This window comes from Embiotoca jacksoni, unplaced genomic scaffold (genome assembly GCF_022577435.1).
Source record: "Embiotoca jacksoni isolate LCO1_2020_lvr unplaced genomic scaffold, fEmbJac1.0.p SCAF_112, whole genome shotgun sequence".
NCBI classification, from domain to species: Eukaryota; Metazoa; Chordata; class Actinopteri; family Embiotocidae; genus Embiotoca; species Embiotoca jacksoni.
Window position 1 is genome coordinate 112824 of NW_027185244.1, and position 18020 is coordinate 130843.

Here is an 18020-nt window from a genome sequence, read left to right on the forward strand (position 1 = left end):
GACTGACACGACTGGAGAGACAAATTTCAGCTTCTACATCCACCTGTCTGTAAATTTACCTGTCTGTCTGTTTGCCTGTCTGTAAGTTTACCTTTCTGTCTGTTTACCTGTCTGTCTAATTATCTGATTGTAACTTTACCTATCTGTCTGTTTACCAGGGTTGGCTGTGGCTCAGATGGTAGAGTGGTTTGCCCACGAACTGGAAGGTTGGTGGTTTTTACCTGTCTGTCTCTATGTATGTACCTGTCTGTGTCTACCCGTCTGTGTCTGAGTCTACCTGTCTGTCTCTGTGTGTCTACCTGTCTGTGTCTCAGGTGTGTCCTCATTGCCTCAGCAGATCCCGTTGCCATGGAGGAGCTTGTCAAACACCTGTCCAGGTGTCAACACCTGGGCTGGATGAATGTGATTGGTGAGTTGGTTCACAGCTGATTCTAGAACACCAATGAAGGACCTGTTATTGTAACAACGCAACATTTGAAACATAACGAACTCAGTTGGTTCGACTACCAATTATGCATCATTTAGAAATTATTTATCATGTAGAAACATGGTGAAGAGATGTTACTACCGTTACATGTTAGTACCATTACATGTTACTACTGTTACATGTTAGTATTATATTTCATTGAGCTGACGCTTTTATCCAAAGCGACTTACAGCACACCGAAGGTTCACCATCGGGAGCAATTTTTTTTTTTTAAGGTTCAGTGTCTTGCTCAAGGACGCTTAGGCATGTGGAGAGGAAGAGCTGGGGATCGAACCACCAACCTTCCGATTAGTGTGCAACCCACTCTACCGTCTGAGCTACAGCCTCCCCTGTTACTACTGTTACATGTTAGTACGTTACATCTTACTAGTGTTACATGTTACTACCGTCACACGTTCGTACCGTTACATGTTACTACTGTCACATATTAGTACCGTTACTACTGTTACGTTACTACTGTTACATGTTAGTAGCATTACATGTTTGTATCGTTACGTTACTACTGTTACATATTATTAACGTTACATTTGAGATACACTCCTGATGAAACAGCGACTGTAATGAAATTGTTTGTACTGTTACATGTTGGTACATTACATGTTAGTACCATTACGTTACTACTGTTACATGTTATTATTATATTTCATTTAGCTGACGCTTTTATCCAAAGCAACTTACAGCACACCGAAGGTTCACCATCGGGAGCAATTTTTTTAAGGTTCAGTGTCTTGCTCAAGGACACTTGGGCATGTGGAGAGGAAGAGCTGGGGATCGAACCACCAACCTTCCGATTAGTGTGCAACCCACTCTACCGTCTGAGCTACAGCCTCCCCTGTTACTACTGTTACATGTTAGTACGTTACATCTTACTAGTGTTACATGTTACTACCGTCACACGTTCGTACCGTTACATGTTACTACTGTCACATATTAGTACCGTTGCTACTGTTACGTTACTACTGTTACATGTTAGTAGCATTACATGTTTGTATCGTTACGTTACTACTGTTACATATTAGTAATGTTACATTTGAGATACACTCCTGATGAAACAGCGACTGTAATGAAATTGTTTGTACTGCTACATGTTGGTACGTTACATGTTTGTACTGTTATATGTTAGTACCATTACATGTTAGTATCATTACGTTACTACTGTTACATGTTATTATGACATTTCATTTAGCTGACACTTTTATCCAAAGCGACTTACAATACACCGAAGGTACACCATCGGGAGCAATTTTTTTTAAGGTTCAGTGTCTTGCTCAAGGACACTTGGGCATGTGGAGAGGAGGAGCTGGGGATCAAACCACCAACCTTCCGATTAGTGTGCAACCCACTCTACCGTCTGAGCTACAGCCTCCCCTATTACTACTGTTACATGTTTGTACCATTACATGTTACTACTGTTACATGTTAGTACGTTACATCTTACTAGTGTTACATGTTACTACTGTTACATGTTAGTATCGTTACATGTTTGTACCGTTACATGTTAGTACTTTACATGTTACTACCGTCACACGTTAGTACCGTTACATTTTTGTACCGTTACATGTTACTGCCTTTACATGTTACTACCGTTATGTTACTACTGTTACATGTTAGTAGCATTACATGTTAGTACATTACATGTTACTACTGTTACATGTTAGTAACGTTACATGTTACTACTGTTACATGTTAGGACCGTTACATGTTACTACTGTTACATGTTAGTACCATTACATGTTGCTACTGTTACATGTTAGTAACATTACATGTTAGTACCATTACATGTTAGTAACGTTACATGTTACTACTGTTACATGTTAGCACATTACATGTTACTACCGTTACGTTACTACTGTCACATATTAATACCGTTACATGTTAGTATCATTACATGTTTTTACCGTTACCTGTTAGTACCGTTACGTTACTACTATTACATGTTATTACTGTTACATATTAGTACGTTACTACCATTACGTTACTACCGTTACATGTTAGTACCCTTACATGTTACCACCGTTAAATTTTTGTGCCGTTACATGTCTGTACCATTACATGTTACCACTGTTACATATTAGTAACGTTAAGTTTAATTCCAGGTGTTGTTTGTATGCATTTTAAGTGGTTTTTTTTTTTTCTTGTTTTCTGCATCAAGTTTTGTCCCATTTTAAACATTTTCGTCTGCAGACTGAATATTTTGAGTTTTTCAGTGAACATTGTCTCCGAGGACATCCTTTGTCCGACTGTCCTCGTGTCCACGGCTATCGTCAACAACAGCTCATTCACTGTTTCAGACTCCGTGTGTTGCAGGACGACAGTCTGTGTTATGTCATAATGCTGCTGTCATGATGTCACAGAGTTGAAGAGTGCCTCCATCCATTGGCTGTCCTGCGGTCGGAAGGCTGAGCCTGACATTTGGAGTAAAATGTTCTGCATCCTCTCAGACGCTCAGCTGCTGATGCTGGATGACCTTGAGGTACTGAGAACCTCTAGAACTCTGAGAACATGTCGAACCCTGAGAACCCGTAGAACCTTGAAAACCTGTAGAAGCCTGAGAACCTGTAGAACTCTTGAGAACTATAGAACCTGTAGAACCCTGAGAATCTGTTGAACCCGTAGAACCCTGAAAACCTGTAGAACCCTGAGAACATGTGGAACCCTGACAACCTGTAGAACCCTGAGAACTTGTAGAACCCTGAGAACATGTAGATCACATAGAATCTTCCATCCAACTGATCGTCCCATTCAGGAGTCACTTGCATCACATCAATAACATGATCAGTAACATGATCAATAACATGATCGGTTACATGATCAGTAACATGATCTGATCACAGCTCTTTTCTTCAGGTTCATCCTCTCCTCCTGGCAGAAAGGGCGGAGACTTGTACTGTGTGGTTGCTAAGATACACCCTCCATGTGACCGCAGCTGCTCCTTGCCCCGCCCACAAAGGTAAGGAAGACAAGACTGGTTTCAAGAGCTGCAGGAGACAGACAGACAGACAGACAGGCGTTGGACAGACAGACGAGCATTGGACAAACAGACAGGCGGTTGGACAGTCAGACAGGCGGTTGGACAGACAGACAGGAGGATGGACGAGGACTTGGAGGACGTGAGCGGTAAGAGGAGACAGATTGTTTTGCTGTTTGCAGGATTTCAGTTTAATCTGGACGACATGTCAATAATAATCTCATAATCTGATATCTGGTTACCATGACGATGCTGCCGTGGTCAGGAGGAAACGGTGACTGAAGTCACCCAAAGCTGCTGAGGATGCAGACACGGGGTTGAAGGTCACCAAGATGAGCTGTTCCAACTTTATTGATAAATGTACATCACAGATCAATAGCAGCGCAGAGACTGAACCTCTGTCAGAGCAGTGATCAGCGGAGCGTGTTGGAATTAACACGTCACACATGCATGACACCGTTCTGTCAATGCAGCAAGATGCTCCTTTAAATACTGTAAAGAATACTTGAAGAACACGGAACCAACACATGAAGGACATGTAAAGAACACATGAAGAAAATGTTAAGAACATGTAAAGAGCCAGTTAAGATGTGAGGAACATGTGAAGAACACGACCATGGAAAGAATATGGGAAGAACACATGAACATATGAAGTACATGTAAAGAACATATGAAAAACATATAAACAAAACATGAGGAACACAAAGAACACGTGAGGAACTTGTAAATAACACATGAAGAACATGGAAAGAGCACGTGAAGAACACATGAAGAACATGGAAACAACATGAAGTACATGTAAAGAACATATGAAGAACATGTAACAAAACCATGTGACGAACCCAAAGAACACATGAAGAAAATGTGAGGAACACGTAAAGAACCTGTGAAAAACATGGAAAGAACACATGAAGTACATGGAAAGAGTTAGGAACACGTAAAGAACAGTGACAGTGTCCACATAGTTTTGGACTCTAATTATTTGATTAAATGACATCACTGAAACACACACTGACTGCTGCTGGTCACAATGACAACATCCCACTACCAGTTACTATAGCAATAGCTGAGGCAAAAACGGGTCAACTCGGCTATTGAAAACTACAGACGCTCCCATGATGCACTTTGTCTGTTCCAGATGCTTCAGAGAGGGGGGTGCGCAGACAGAGCATGCCCAGTGGGGCTTCCGTGGACACGCCCACTGCCAGAGTGACAGTGAGCACACACACACACACACATCCCTCCCTCCCCCTGCTCAGATCAGTCTGTTGTTTCCATGGTAACAGGAGTTGAGCTGCCACCAGCTGTAGATCAGCTGAGTGACTCCACCTGCAGGTGAGACAAGTACATCACAGAAACAGGTGGTGTCTCCATGGACCTAAAGGTTCCTGGTTCTTAGTCTGATCATGGTTCTGATCTGGTCCTCCATAAACCTGGTTCTTGGATGCGGTTACTGGTTGTTGTTCACTGGTTAATTACTGGTTGACTAATGGTTGATTAGTGGTTTTTGTTTACTGGTTGATTAGTGGTTTTTGTTTACTGGTTGATTACTGGTTGATTAGTGGTTTTTGTTTACTGGTTGATCAGTGGTTGTTTACTGGTTTATTACTGGTTGTTGGTTACCGGTTGATTACTGGTTGATTAGTGGTTGTTGTTTACTGGTTGATTAGTGGTTGTTTATTGGTTAATTACTGATTGTGTACTGGTTGATTACTGGTTGTTGTTTACTGGTTGATTAGTGGTTGATTGCTGGTTGATTTGTGGTTGTTTACTGGTTAATTACCAGTTGTTATTTACTGGTTGATTAGTGGTTGTTTACTGGTTGATTAGTGGTTGATTACTGGTTGTTGTTTACTGGTTGATTAGAGGTTGTTTACTGGTTGATTACTGGTTGTTGGTTACCGGTTGACTACTGGTTGTTGATTATTGGTTGTTTACTGGTTGATTAGTGGTTGTTTATTGGTTAATTACTGATTGTGTACTGGTTGATTACTGGTTGTTGTTTACTGGTTGATTAGTGGTTGATTGCTGGTTGTTTACTGGTTGATTACTGGTTGTTGGTTACCGGTTGTTTACTGGTTGTTGATTACTGGTTGATTATTGGTTGTTTACTGGTTGATTACTGGTTGTTTATTGGTTAATTACTGATTGTGTACTGGTTGATTACTGGTTGTTGTTTACTGGTTGATTGCTGGTTGTTTACTGGTTGATTTGTGGTTGTTTACTGGTTAATTACCAGTTGTTATTTACTGGTTGATTAGTGGTTGTTTACTGGTTGATTAGTGGTTGATTACTGGTTGTTGTTTACTGGTTGATTAGAGGTTGTTTACTGGTTGATTACTGGTTGTTGTTTACTGGTTGATTACTGGTTATGGTTGATGTTTCCAAACCCACAGTGTTCAATCAGGTGATGATCCTAGTGTGACCTGCTGAGCACCAAACTCCATTCAAATATCTGCTAATTTAAATCCTCCTCCTGCTCCTCTTCCTTCTCAGGGTTTCCTGTCTTGGAGGTTGAAGCAGTCTCTTCGTCGGACCCGGTCTCAGCCCAAACTGTCTCGTCGGAGCAGCATGAAGACCGACCAGATTAGCACCGCTGACACCAGGTACACCAGGATTAATTCCCCACAATTCCACAGTTTCCCATCGGAACCTTCAGTCAGACCTCCCTGACACACAAACACCCAGACTGAGTCCACATTTGTTTCTCTGCTTCTGATCCCGGTCAGAGTTTTGGGTCTGGTCCTGGTTCTGGTTCTGGTCTTGGTCCAGGGTCTGGTCCCAGTCAGAGTTCTGGTTGTGGTCCCAGTATTTGATTTGTTGAGACTTGAAGCTTCAGATCAGAATCATATGGATCCGACCAGAACCTTTATACCTGACTGATATTTACCAACATGGCGCCACAGTTCAGGTGGTTCAGTGAATGTTCCCCTCAGACAGTCCAGTAGAACTCGGTGTTGACAGTCTGACTCTGAAAACTCAACTGGTGTCTCCTGACCTGACGCCTTCTTCGGTCTTGGACAGTGAAGCTCCGCCCCTCTTGAAACATGATGTCACCAGAACATGTCGCCCGGTTCGTTGCTTCATTGCTGTAGACTTTCTGAACATTTCAAGGGTCTCTGACGATGATTTACACAGTTTGATCTAAAAACCTCAGATTCTGTGGTGGAAATCCGTGCATGGGCTCAGGAATACTCGACGAGGACAGAGGAGACGAGGACAGAGAGGACGAGGAGATGAGGACAGAGGAGATGGGGATGAGGACAGAGGAGACGAGGACAGAGGGGACAAGGACAGAGAGGACAGAGGAGACAGTAACTAGGGCAGCTCCATGTGGGAGGAGCGACTACTGACAGAGAGGACAAGTCACAGAGACATGGAGCTGAAGGATCAGAGACAGGCAGGCAGACAGGCAGGCAGACAGACAGACAGGCAGGCAGTCTTCAGAGTCGGGATCAGCAGCTCCTCCATCTTTATTCTCCCTCCTGCTGCTGAAGGAGGACATGGATCCATAACCCCCCATCCCATCCCCCTCTCCTCCTCTTCCTTCTCCTCCTCCTCCTCCTCCTTACACAGGATGCTCGGTGAGTCTCTGCATTAACTGTCTTTGTCCGCCGAACAAAATGTGCTGCAGTGTGTGTGGGGGGGTTGTCTATCTGATTTGCATGTCCATGCATGCTGTGTCTTTGTGTGTGTGTGTGTGTGTGTGTGTGTGTGTGTGTGTGTGTGTGTGTGTTAGCCAGGGCTGCAGTCTGCACAGCTAGCCTGCTCTGTTAGCATGTGGCTAACCCTTAGACACACGCTGTTAGCTAACATGTTTAGCTAAACAAGGACGCGCACACACACACACACACACACACACACACACACACACACACATGTCCCTGCAGCATTAGCATTGTAAGCAGCAAACATTAAGCAGCTTGTTCAGATAATAACGAGCTAACGGACATCAACCTGTGTGTGTGGAGGTAAGGGTTGGGGGGGGGGGGGGGTCAGAGGTCACTGCTGGTGATCAGTCAGGGTTCAGTGTTGTCTGTGGTGGGGTCACTGGACCTGAACCTGGACTTAACCCTGAATCTGAACCTAAACCTGGACCTGGACTTGAACCTGGACCTGGACCTAGACTTACACCTGGACCTGGACTTAAACCTGAACCTGGACCTGGACCTAGACTTACACCTGGGCCTGGACTTAAACCTGAACCTGGACCTAGACTTACACCTGGACCTGGACTTAAACCTGAACCTGGACCTGGACCTAGACTTACACCTGGACCTGGACTTAAACCTGAACCTGAACCTGGACCTAGACTTACACCTGGACCTGGACTTAAACCTGAACCTGGACCTGGACCTAGACTTACACCTGGACCTGGACTTAAACCTGAACCTGGACCTGGACCTGAACTTACACTTGAACCTGGACCTGGACCTATACTTACACCTGAACCTGGACCTAGACTTAAACCTGAACCTGGGCCTGAACCTGGACCTAGACTTACACCTGGACCTGGACCTGGACTTAAACCTGAATCTGAACCTGGACCTGGACCTGGACTTAAACCTGAACCTGGACCTAGACTTACACCTGGACCTGGACCTGGACTTAAACCTGAATCTGAACCTGGACCTGGACTTAAACCTGAACCTGGACCTAGACTTACACCTGAACCTGAACCTGGACTTAAACCTGAATCTGAACCTGATCCTGGACCTGGACCTAGACTTACACCTGAACCTCAACCTGGACCTAGACTGAAACCTGAACCTGGATTTAAACCTGGACACGTGTGTGTGTGTGTGTGTGTGTGTGTGTGTGTGTGTGTGTGTGTGTGTGTGTGTGCGTGTTCCTAGGTGTGTGATGCGGCGGCTGCGGTGTGGTAGCCAGGAGTCGTTGCTAAGCGCCGGTTGTGTTTCATCTCTGGAGCTCAGGATGGACCAATCAGTGACCATCAAACCTGTTCACTCCTCCCTGCTGGGACAGGACTACTGCTTTGAGGTACTAGTACACACAGTACACAGAGTACACTCAGATGGCTCCCTGTTGTTTCCGTGTCGATGACCTGCTGTGTGTTTCCTAGGTAACGACCTCGACGGGAACCAAGTGTTTCTCGTGTCGCTCGGCGGCTGAAAGAGACAAATGGATGGAAAACCTTCGTAGAGCCGTTCATCCCAACAAGGACAACAGCCGGAGACACGAGAACCTGCTGACGGTGTGGGTGGTGGAGGCAAAGGACCTGGCAGCTAAGAAACGGTACTAGTGCAGTATTAACGTAGTACTAGTACTGTAGTAACAATGGTACTTGAACTGCAGTAACAGTAGTATCAGTACTGCAGTAACAGTGGTACTTGTACTGCAGTATTAACGTAGTACTAGTACTGTAGTAACAGTGGTACTTGAACTGCAGTAACAGTAGTATCAGTACTGCAGTAACAGTGGTACTTGTAATGCAGTAACAGTAGTATCAGTACTGCAGTAACAGTGGTATTTGTAATGCAGTAACAGTAGTACTTGTACTGCAGTTACAGTAGTATCAGTACTGCAGTAGCAGTAGTATCAGTATTGCAGTAACAGTGGTACTTGTAATGCAGTAACAGTAGTATCAGTACTGCAGTAACAGTGGTACTTGCACTGCAGTAACAGTGGTACTTGTACTGCAGTAACAGTAGTATCAGTACTGCAGTAACAGTGGTACTTGCACTGCAGTAACACTAGTACTTTACTTGTACTGCAGTTACAGTAGTACTTGCACTGCAGTAACAGTGGTACTTGTAATGCAGTAACAGTATCAGTACTGCAGTAACAGTGGTACTTGTAATGCAGTAACAGTATCAGTACTGCAGTAACAGTGGTACTTGTACTGCAGTTACAGTAGTATCAGAAGTATCTGAAGGCCGGACGGCGGTGGAACAAATGCTTCAAATCACGGCGGCTGCTCTTCACCGGAGGCCTCGTCGGAGGCCTTTTCACTTACGTCCTCTTCTGGACCTTCTTGTACGGAATGGTGCACGTGTACTAAAATAATTGAACACAAATAACCCTGAAATATTTCTATCTCATGCTTCGTAAACCATTAACATCGTCTGCCCTGCTGTTTGTAGATACGTCATTAGTGAAAGACTTTAGTCTTTCAGTACTGCAGTAACAGTGGTACTTGTAATGCAGTAATAGTAGTACTTGTACTGCAGTTACAGTGGTACTTGTACTGCAGGTACTTCTGCGAGCTGTGTCTGGACGACAGTCTCTACGCTCGAACGTCCTGTAAGCTGAAGACGGACAACATCTTCTGGGGCGAGCGCTTCGACTTCAGCAGCCTGCCGTCCGTCGGCTCCGTCACGCTGCACCTCTACAAGGACACGGACAGAAAGAGGAAGAAGGACAAGAGCAGCTACGTCGGGTTGGTCAACATCCCCGTTGCCATGGTGACCGGGAGACAGCTGGTGGAGAAGTGGTACACAGTGAGCACGCCCAGTACGAGCCGAGGTTGGTGGACTGGAGCTGTGTGCAAGACCTGGTCCCTGTCTCACCCTCCCTGTCTTTCTGTCTCCCTGTCTCACTCTCCCCGCCTCTGTCCCCGGTAGGTAAGTCCTCGGTTCCGATGGTCCGGGTGAAGGCCCGGTACCAGAGTCTGGTGATCCTTCCGATGGAGCAGTACAAGGAGTTTGCTGAGTACATCAGCTCCAACTACCTGCTGCTCTGCTCCACCCTCGAGGCCTCCATCAGTCTGAGAGCCAAGGAGGAGCTGGCTGCTGCGCTGGTGCACATCCTGCACAGCACCGGCAAGGCCAAGGTAGCTCTTCCCACTGCACCATGACTCCTCCCAATGCACCCTGACCCCTCCCACTTCACCCAACCCCCACCCACTGGACCCTGACTCCTCCCACAATACCAGACTCCTCCCACTGCAGCATGACACCACCTGATTGCCCTAAATCATCCTGCATCCTTCACCCCAGTGAGTATGATCTTTGACCCCTGTGCAGGACTTCCTGACAGACCTGATGATGTCAGAGGTGGACCGTTGTCGTGACAATGACCAGCTAATTTTTAGAGAGAACACGCTGGCGACAAAAAGTATCGAGGAATACTTGAAGCTGATTGGACAGAAGTACCTGCAGGATGCCCTCGGTACACAAAACACACTCAGAAACACATTCAGAAACACATTCAGAAACACACAAAGAAACACACATTCAGAAACACACACACAGAAACACACTCAGAAACACACACACAGAAACACACTCAGAAACACACACAGAAACACACACACAGAAACACATTCAGAAACACACACAGACACACACACACAGAAACACATTCAGAAACACACACACAGAAACACACACACAGAAACACATTCAGAAACACACACAGACACACACACACAGAAACACACACAGAAACGCACACACATAGAAACACACAGAAACGCACACAGAAGCAAACACACAGAAACACACAGAAACACACACAGACCTGTTTATTGTGATAATAGTGATCGTTCAGATGAGCTTGTGTGTGTGTGTGTGTGTGTGTGTGTTACCTGTATGATGTGTGTGTGTGTGTGTGTGTGTGTTCAGGTGAGTTCATCAAAGCTCTGTATGAGTCTGATGAGAACTGTGAGGTTGACCCGTCTCGCTGTGCGACCTCTGACCTCTCAGAGCATCAGGCCAACCTGAGGATGTGCTGCGAATTGGCCTTCTGCAAGATCCTGGACTCATACAGGTAACACACACACACACACACACACACACACACACACACACACACACACACACACACAATACAGATAACACACACACATCATAGAGGTAACCCTCCTCCCCCCTTCCAGGGTCTTCCCCCGGGAGCTGAAGGAAGTGTTTGCATCATGGCATCAGGAGTGTGGTAACCGTGGGCGACCAGATATTAGCGAGCGTCTTATCAGCGCCTCGTTGTTCCTGCGCTTCCTGTGTCCAGCTGTGATGTCACCGTCGCTGTTCGACCTGATGCAGGAGTTCCCCGACGAGCGCACGGCCAGAACTCTGACTCTGATCGCCAAGGTGGTCCAGAACCTCGCCAACTTCAGCAAGTACGGCCCGGCTTTTATTGTGAAGGAGCTGCTCACCTCTCACCTGTCTCCTCTCACCTGTCTCCTCTCACCTGTCTCCCTTCACCTGTCTCCTCTCACCTGTCTCCTCTCACCTGTCTCCCTTCACCTGTCTCCTCTCACCTGTCTCCTCTCACCTGTCTCCCTTCACCTGTCTCCCTTCACCTGTCTCCTCTCACCTGTCTCCTCTCACCTGTCTCCCTTCACCTGTCTCCCTTCACCTGTCTCCTCTCACCTGTCTCCTCTCACCTGTCTCCTCTCACCTGTCTCCTCTCACCTGTCTCCCTTCACCTGTCTCCTCTCACCTGTCTCCTCTCACCTGTCTCCTCTCACCTGTCTCCCTTCACCTGTCTCCTCTCACCTGTCTCCCTTCACCTGTCTCCTCTCACCTGTCTCCTCTCACCTGTCTCCCTTCACCTGTCTCCTCTCACCTGTCTCCCTTCACCTGTCTCCTCTCACCTGTCTCCCCTGACCTGTCTCCTCTCACCTGTCTCCCTTCACCTGTCTCCTCTCACCTGTCTCCCCTGACCTGTCTCCTCTCACCTGTCTCCCCTGACCTGTCTCCTCTCACCTGTCTCCCTTCACCTGTCTCCTCTCACCTGTCTCCCCTGACCTGTCTCCCCTGACCTGTCTCCTCTGACCTGTCTCCCTTCACCTGTCTCCTCTCACCTGTCTCCCCTGACCTGTCTCCTCTCACCTGTCTCCCTTCACCTGTCTCCTCTCACCTGTCTCCCCTGACCTGTCTCCTCTCACCTGTCTCCTCTCACCTGTCTCCCTTCACCTGTCTCCTCTCACCTGTCTCCCCTGACCTGTCTCCCTTCACCTGTCTCCTCTCACCTGTCTCCCCTGATCTGTCTCCTCTTACCTGTCTCCTCTCACCTGTCTCCTCTCACCTGTCTCCCTTCACCTGTCTCCTCTCACCTGTCTCCCTTCACCTGTCTCCTCTCACCTGTCTCCTCTCACCTGTCTCCCTTCACCTGTCTCCTCTCACCTGTCTCCTCTCACCTGTCTCCCTTCACCTGTCTCCTCTCACCTGTCTCCTCTCACCTGTCTCCTCTCACCTGTGGCTGCAGGTTTGGTACTAAAGAGGAGTACATGCTGTTCATGAATGACTTTGTGGAGCGTCAGTGGAGCAGCATGCAGCGTTTCCTGCAGGAGATCTCGAACCCCGACGGACTGAATCACACGGCCGGCTTCGACGGATACATCGACCTCGGCAGAGAGCTGTCCAGCCTGCACACCCTGCTGACCGAGCTCGACCAGGTAACACCTGACGACTAGGTAACACACCTGATGACCAGGTAACATACCTTACTACCTGTCTTTCTCTCTCCACCTGTCTCTCTCTCCAGTCATGTCTACTGAAGCTCGGTCCTCTTCCTCGGATCCTCAGAGATGTGTCGGCAGCGCTTGCTAACCCAGGGGGCGTGGCCAATGCTGGGGGCATAGCCATTTCTTCCCCAGAGCCTCAGCGTGGGGTGTCTCCGCCCCCTCTGTCTCCGCCCCCTCTGTCTCCGCCCCTGTCTCCTCCTTTGGCGGCCTGTAATCCCTCCATTGGCCTGCAGGGCGGCGTGGGACTGGACGGAGGGTGAGCACCCTGTGTTTCCTGTTAGCTTTAGCATCCAGATGATCAGTCATCAACGGACATCAAACAAGCACCGACCAATCATACTGACTGAGGGCGGGACTTAAGCAGGCAACACACACCTGCAGCAACACCAGCACCTGGTTTTGGTATCGCTACAGTTCTGCTGTCAGAGGATTGGACATCAAGATTTCTGATCAGAAATCATGTTTACCTGTTGTAACCATGTAACCATGGTTACAACAGGTAACATGATTTCTGCTGTTCACACATCATGCATGGTAACCATGGTTACAACAGGTAACATGAGAATTGATCAACGGTCACTAGGTGTTACTACACAAATATTTTGTTACTTATGTCTATCTGTGTATGTGTATATATGTGTGTGTGTGTGTGTGTGTGTGTGTGTGTGTGTGTGTGTGTGTGTGTGTGTAGCTTGGTCGACTTCACCAGACTTCCGTCTCCAACTCCAGAGAACAAAGATTTGTTCTTCGTCACCAAAGGTTCGAGTCTTCAGCCTGCATCAGGTGACCTTTCAGCTCTCTTCTTTATCCAATCAGCTTGCATATCTGTTGCCCTCCACCTGTGACCTCAATCTGACCCCTCCTGTGCTGTGATGTCAGGCCTGCAGGGCTCTCCGGCTCCGAGCTCGTCCTACTCAGAGCCCAATGAGAACGAGGGGGCATTTGAAATGTCCAATGGGGGCCGGAGGGAGGGGGCGGAGCTGACCAATGAGAGCCGCAGTCTTTCTCTGGTGGACCTGCAGGACTCCTCCCCTAGCGATGGCCTCGACGACAGTCAGTGGCAGCGCAGGACAGGGCTCCTCCCCCTCTCCTTCCAGAACCCGGTTTATCACATGACTACCACGTCACCACGACAACCACAGCAGCAGAGCGACGCCACGCCCTCCGACGGCTCGGTGGGGTCGCAGGGCAACGTCGATGACAGGAGCACCATGGCAACCAAACCGGCATTTCTTACCCAGATGTCAGTAGGGCTGGGAGGGGGAGAAAGGGGGGAGAGGATGTCGGCCATGTCGAGCAGCAGCAGCGGCGAGGAGTACTCCCGCCGGGCGCTGTCTCTCAACGAGACGCTCACAGGTACGAGTCGCCGCCACGCCGCAGCTCACAGAGACTGTCACAAATCTGAGGCTGATGATGTCACTGTTGTTGCTCCTCCCACTCAGGTAGCTCCGTCCCCCCTCGGCAGAACTCCTCAGGTCCTCAGAGACGCATCGATCAGCCCCCACCCCCGTCCTCGGCTCCACCGGGACCTCCTCGAGGCCGGACACCCCCCAGCATGCTCAGCGGTGGCAGCGGCGGAGGCCCCGCCTACCCGCCACGCCCCGCCTCTGGCAGCATGATGTCATCGAGCCCCGATTGGCCGAGCAGCAGCCAGTCGCGGCTCAGACAGACGTCGTCGTCCTCCAAAGGAGACAGCCCCGAGAAACAGCGACCCACTGCCAAGGTAACTGGGTCGTTACCATGGTAACCTGTCAGGCTAACACCTGTCCAGGTGAACACAGGTGTGTCAGCTCAGGTGTGTCTGTGTGTCCAGGCTCCTTCTCCCTGCGCTCTGGACAGAACCGCTGCCTGGCTGCTCAACATGAACTCCGCCTCCTCCTATGGCGAGACGGAGGACGATCGCCATGACGACGTCCTCGTGGAGAAGGTGAGACACTCTTCATTGTGGGTCTGCTGGTTCTGCTGGTTCTGCTGGTTCTGACCGTGTTCCTCTGTAGTACCATCAGGAGATCGCGTTGCTGCAGGAGAAGCTGAGAGTCGCAGGTCTTCGTCAGGAGGAGTGTGAAGCTCGTCTGATGGTTCAAGACCAACAGAACCAACGGATGCTGCAGGAGTACCAGGTCTTTACACACACCTGTACACACCTATACACACACCTGTACACACCTGTACACATACCTACACACACCTGTACACACCTATACACACACCTGTACACACCTGTACACATACCTACACACACCTGTACACACCTATACACACACCTGTACACACCTATACACACATCTGTACACACACCTGTACACACCTGTACACATACCTGTACACACCTATACACACACCTGTACACACCTGTACACATACCTGTACACACCTATACACACACCTGTACACACCTGTACACATACCTGTACACACCTGTACACACCTGTACACATACCTACACACACCTGTACACACCTATACACACACCTGTACACACCTATACACACACCTGTACACACCTGTACACACCTATACACACACACCAGTACACACCTGTACACATACCTGTACACACCTGTACACACACCTGTACACACCTATACACACACCTGTACACACCTGTACACACACCTGTACACACACACACACCTATACACACACCTGTACGCACACCTGTACACACACCTGTACACACACCTATACACACACCTGTACACACCTATACACACACCTGTACACACCTATATACACACCTGTACACACCTATAGACATACACCTGTACACACCTATACACACACCTGTACACACCTGTACACACCTGTACACACCTGTAACCAGGTCACATGACCCAGATGGACCTATAGAAGGTTTTGTGTGTCATATGACCTTTATTTAACCAGGTAAAATCAATTGAGAACCAATTCTCATTTACAATGATGACCTGTCAGCACAGTCCACACAGTGACACAAACAGCACAGATACAAAACAGTATGACAAACACGTGTGTGTGTGTGTGTGTGTGTGTGTGTGTGTGTGTGTGTGTGTGTGTGTGTGTGTGTGTGTGTGTGTGTGTGTGTGTGTGTGTGTGTGTGTGTTTCAGGCTCGGCTGGAGGACACAGAGAGTCGACTGAGGAGGCTGCAGGACGACAAAGACCTGCAGATGAACAGCATCATCAGCAGGTACACACCTGTCTGCCTGAACACCTGTCTGTCTGAACGTCTCTGGCTAAACATCTGTCTGTCTGTCTGTGACCAGTGGGTTCAGTGTATAGATCCTCCTCTGACCTCTGACCTCTGCAGGTTGATGGCAGTAGAGGAGGAGTTGAAGAAGGACCACTCTGACATGCAGGCTGTTGTGGACTCCAAGCAGAAGATCATAGAGGCACAGGTAGCTGTCTGTCTCTCCTGTCTCTCTCACCTGTCTCTCTCACCTGTCTGTCTCTCACCTGTCCATCTCTCACCTGTCTGTCTCTCAGGAGAAGAGGATTGCGAGCCTCGATGCGGCGAACACTCGTCTGATGGCGGCACTGACTCAGCTGAAGGAACGGTACGCTGTGACATCACAGAGGAACGGCCTGTCTCCTAGCAACACATCATCTCTGCAGATCACCGAGAATGGAGAGTTCCGCAACTCAGGAAACTGCTGAGCACGGATTGGCTGTCACTCCGAGGGGGAGGGGCTTTACCTCATCAGTCTGACAGCTAGAGGCGGGGCTAACTCATTCACCCCATGCTGACGTAGTTTCTTCAAACCTGTCAATCAACTATCTCCTACAGCAACAGATTAACCTCTGACCTGACTGCGTCCCTTTTAATAGGTACCCTCATTTCCTGTTTTTGTTTTGCATGTTTCCTCTTTATTGTTATGAAGTATGACATCATATCCTGTTTACTGGCACTTCCTGATAAGAACCTGAAACAACCAACATGATGTCGTGAGAAGTATCTGCACCTGCTGGAGCATCTCCACCTGTTTATGACTCTGCACCTCCACCTGTTTATGACTCTACACCTCCACCTGTTCATGACTCTGCACCTCCACCTGTTCATGACTCTACACCTCCACCTGTTTATGACTCTACACCTCCACCTGTTTATGACTCTACACCTCCACCTGTTCATGACTCTACACCTCCACCTGTTCATGACTCTACACCTCCACCTGTTTATGACTCTGGAGTTTATCGGTTTTAGACATTAACGTCAACAACAAACCTGTTTTAGAAGTTTTAAAGGAACAGTCCAGCATTTCTGTCTGAGCCACTTCACACAAAGTTAGCCTAGCTTAGCACAAAGAATGGAAGCAGGGATAAAGTGTTAGCCTAGCTCCAGCTTTAAGTGATTGTGTTGGCCTCTCTAGGCCTGACGAGGTGAGGTCCTCCGCAGACTTAGACGCTAGTTTGTGTTGTTTCAGAGAATTCTACTGATTTTAATGTAAACAGATTCTATTGTAATACAGTAAAAACTTTAAATTGTGATGACTAGTTTGTGAACACCACACACACACACACACACAGACAAACACACACACAGAGACAAACACACACACACACAGACAAACACACACACAGAGACAAACACACACACACACAAAGACAAGCACACACAGACAAACACACACACAAAGACAAACACACACACAGAGACAAACACACACACACAGACAAACACACACACACACACACACACAGACAAACACACACACAGAGACAAACACACACACACACAGAGACACACACACACACAGACAAACACACACACACACACACAGACAAACACACACACAAAGACAAACACACACACACACAGAGACAAACACACACACACACACAGACAAACACACACACAGAGACAAACACACACACACAGAAACACACACACAAAGACAAACACACACACAGAGACAAACACACACACACACACACACAAACAAACACACACACACACACACAGACAAACACACACACAGACAGACAAACACACACACAGAGACAAACACACACACACACACACACAAACAAACACACACACACACACACAGACAAACACACACACACACAGACAAACACACACACACACAGACAAACACACACACACACAGACAAACACACAGACAAACACACACACACCGTGTTCACTGTGGCTTCTGTC

At 47.9% G+C, this 18020-nt stretch overlaps 1 protein-coding gene across 3 annotated transcripts; it reads left to right on the top strand.

Moving 5' to 3' along the window:
• The first annotated feature begins 2885 nt into the window (after positions 1-2885).
• Positions 2886-17883, top strand: LOC138194695 (disabled homolog 2-interacting protein-like). Of its 3 annotated transcripts, XM_069143617.1 has the most exons (21): positions 2886-2960; positions 3335-3437; positions 4594-4670; positions 5952-6061; positions 8312-8456; positions 8539-8711; positions 9670-9941; positions 10040-10248; positions 10442-10586; positions 11042-11186; positions 11296-11532; positions 12624-12813; positions 12903-13138; positions 13574-13665; positions 13762-14238; positions 14325-14605; positions 14696-14809; positions 14880-15002; positions 15970-16049; positions 16170-16257; positions 16346-17883. In XM_069143617.1, exons 1-21 carry the CDS (start codon positions 2910-2912, stop codon positions 16514-16516), a joined length of 3519 nt encoding a protein of 1172 aa, XP_068999718.1. In that variant the 5' UTR covers positions 2886-2909; the 3' UTR covers positions 16517-17883. The 3 variants fall into 3 exon arrangements, with proteins under 3 accessions (XP_068999718.1, XP_068999716.1, XP_068999717.1); XM_069143615.1 differs by lacking the exons at positions 2886-2960; positions 3335-3437; positions 4594-4670; positions 5952-6061 and adding an exon at positions 6593-7039; XM_069143616.1 differs by lacking the exons at positions 2886-2960; positions 3335-3437; positions 4594-4670; positions 5952-6061 and adding an exon at positions 7230-7426.
• The last annotated feature ends 137 nt before the right edge of the window (positions 17884-18020 follow it).

Coding starts and splice junctions, on each gene's coding strand:
- LOC138194695 (XM_069143617.1), top strand. CDS start 2,910: ATGTTCTGCATCCTCTCAGACGCTCAGCTGCTGATGCTGGATGACCTT. Junction 2,961..3,334: donor TGATGCTGGATGACCTTGAG/GTACTGAGAACC, acceptor TCTTTTCTTCAG/GTTCATCCTCTCCTCCTGGC. Junction 12,814..12,902: donor TGCTGACCGAGCTCGACCAG/GTAACACCTGAC, acceptor CTCTCTCTCCAG/TCATGTCTACTGAAGCTCGG.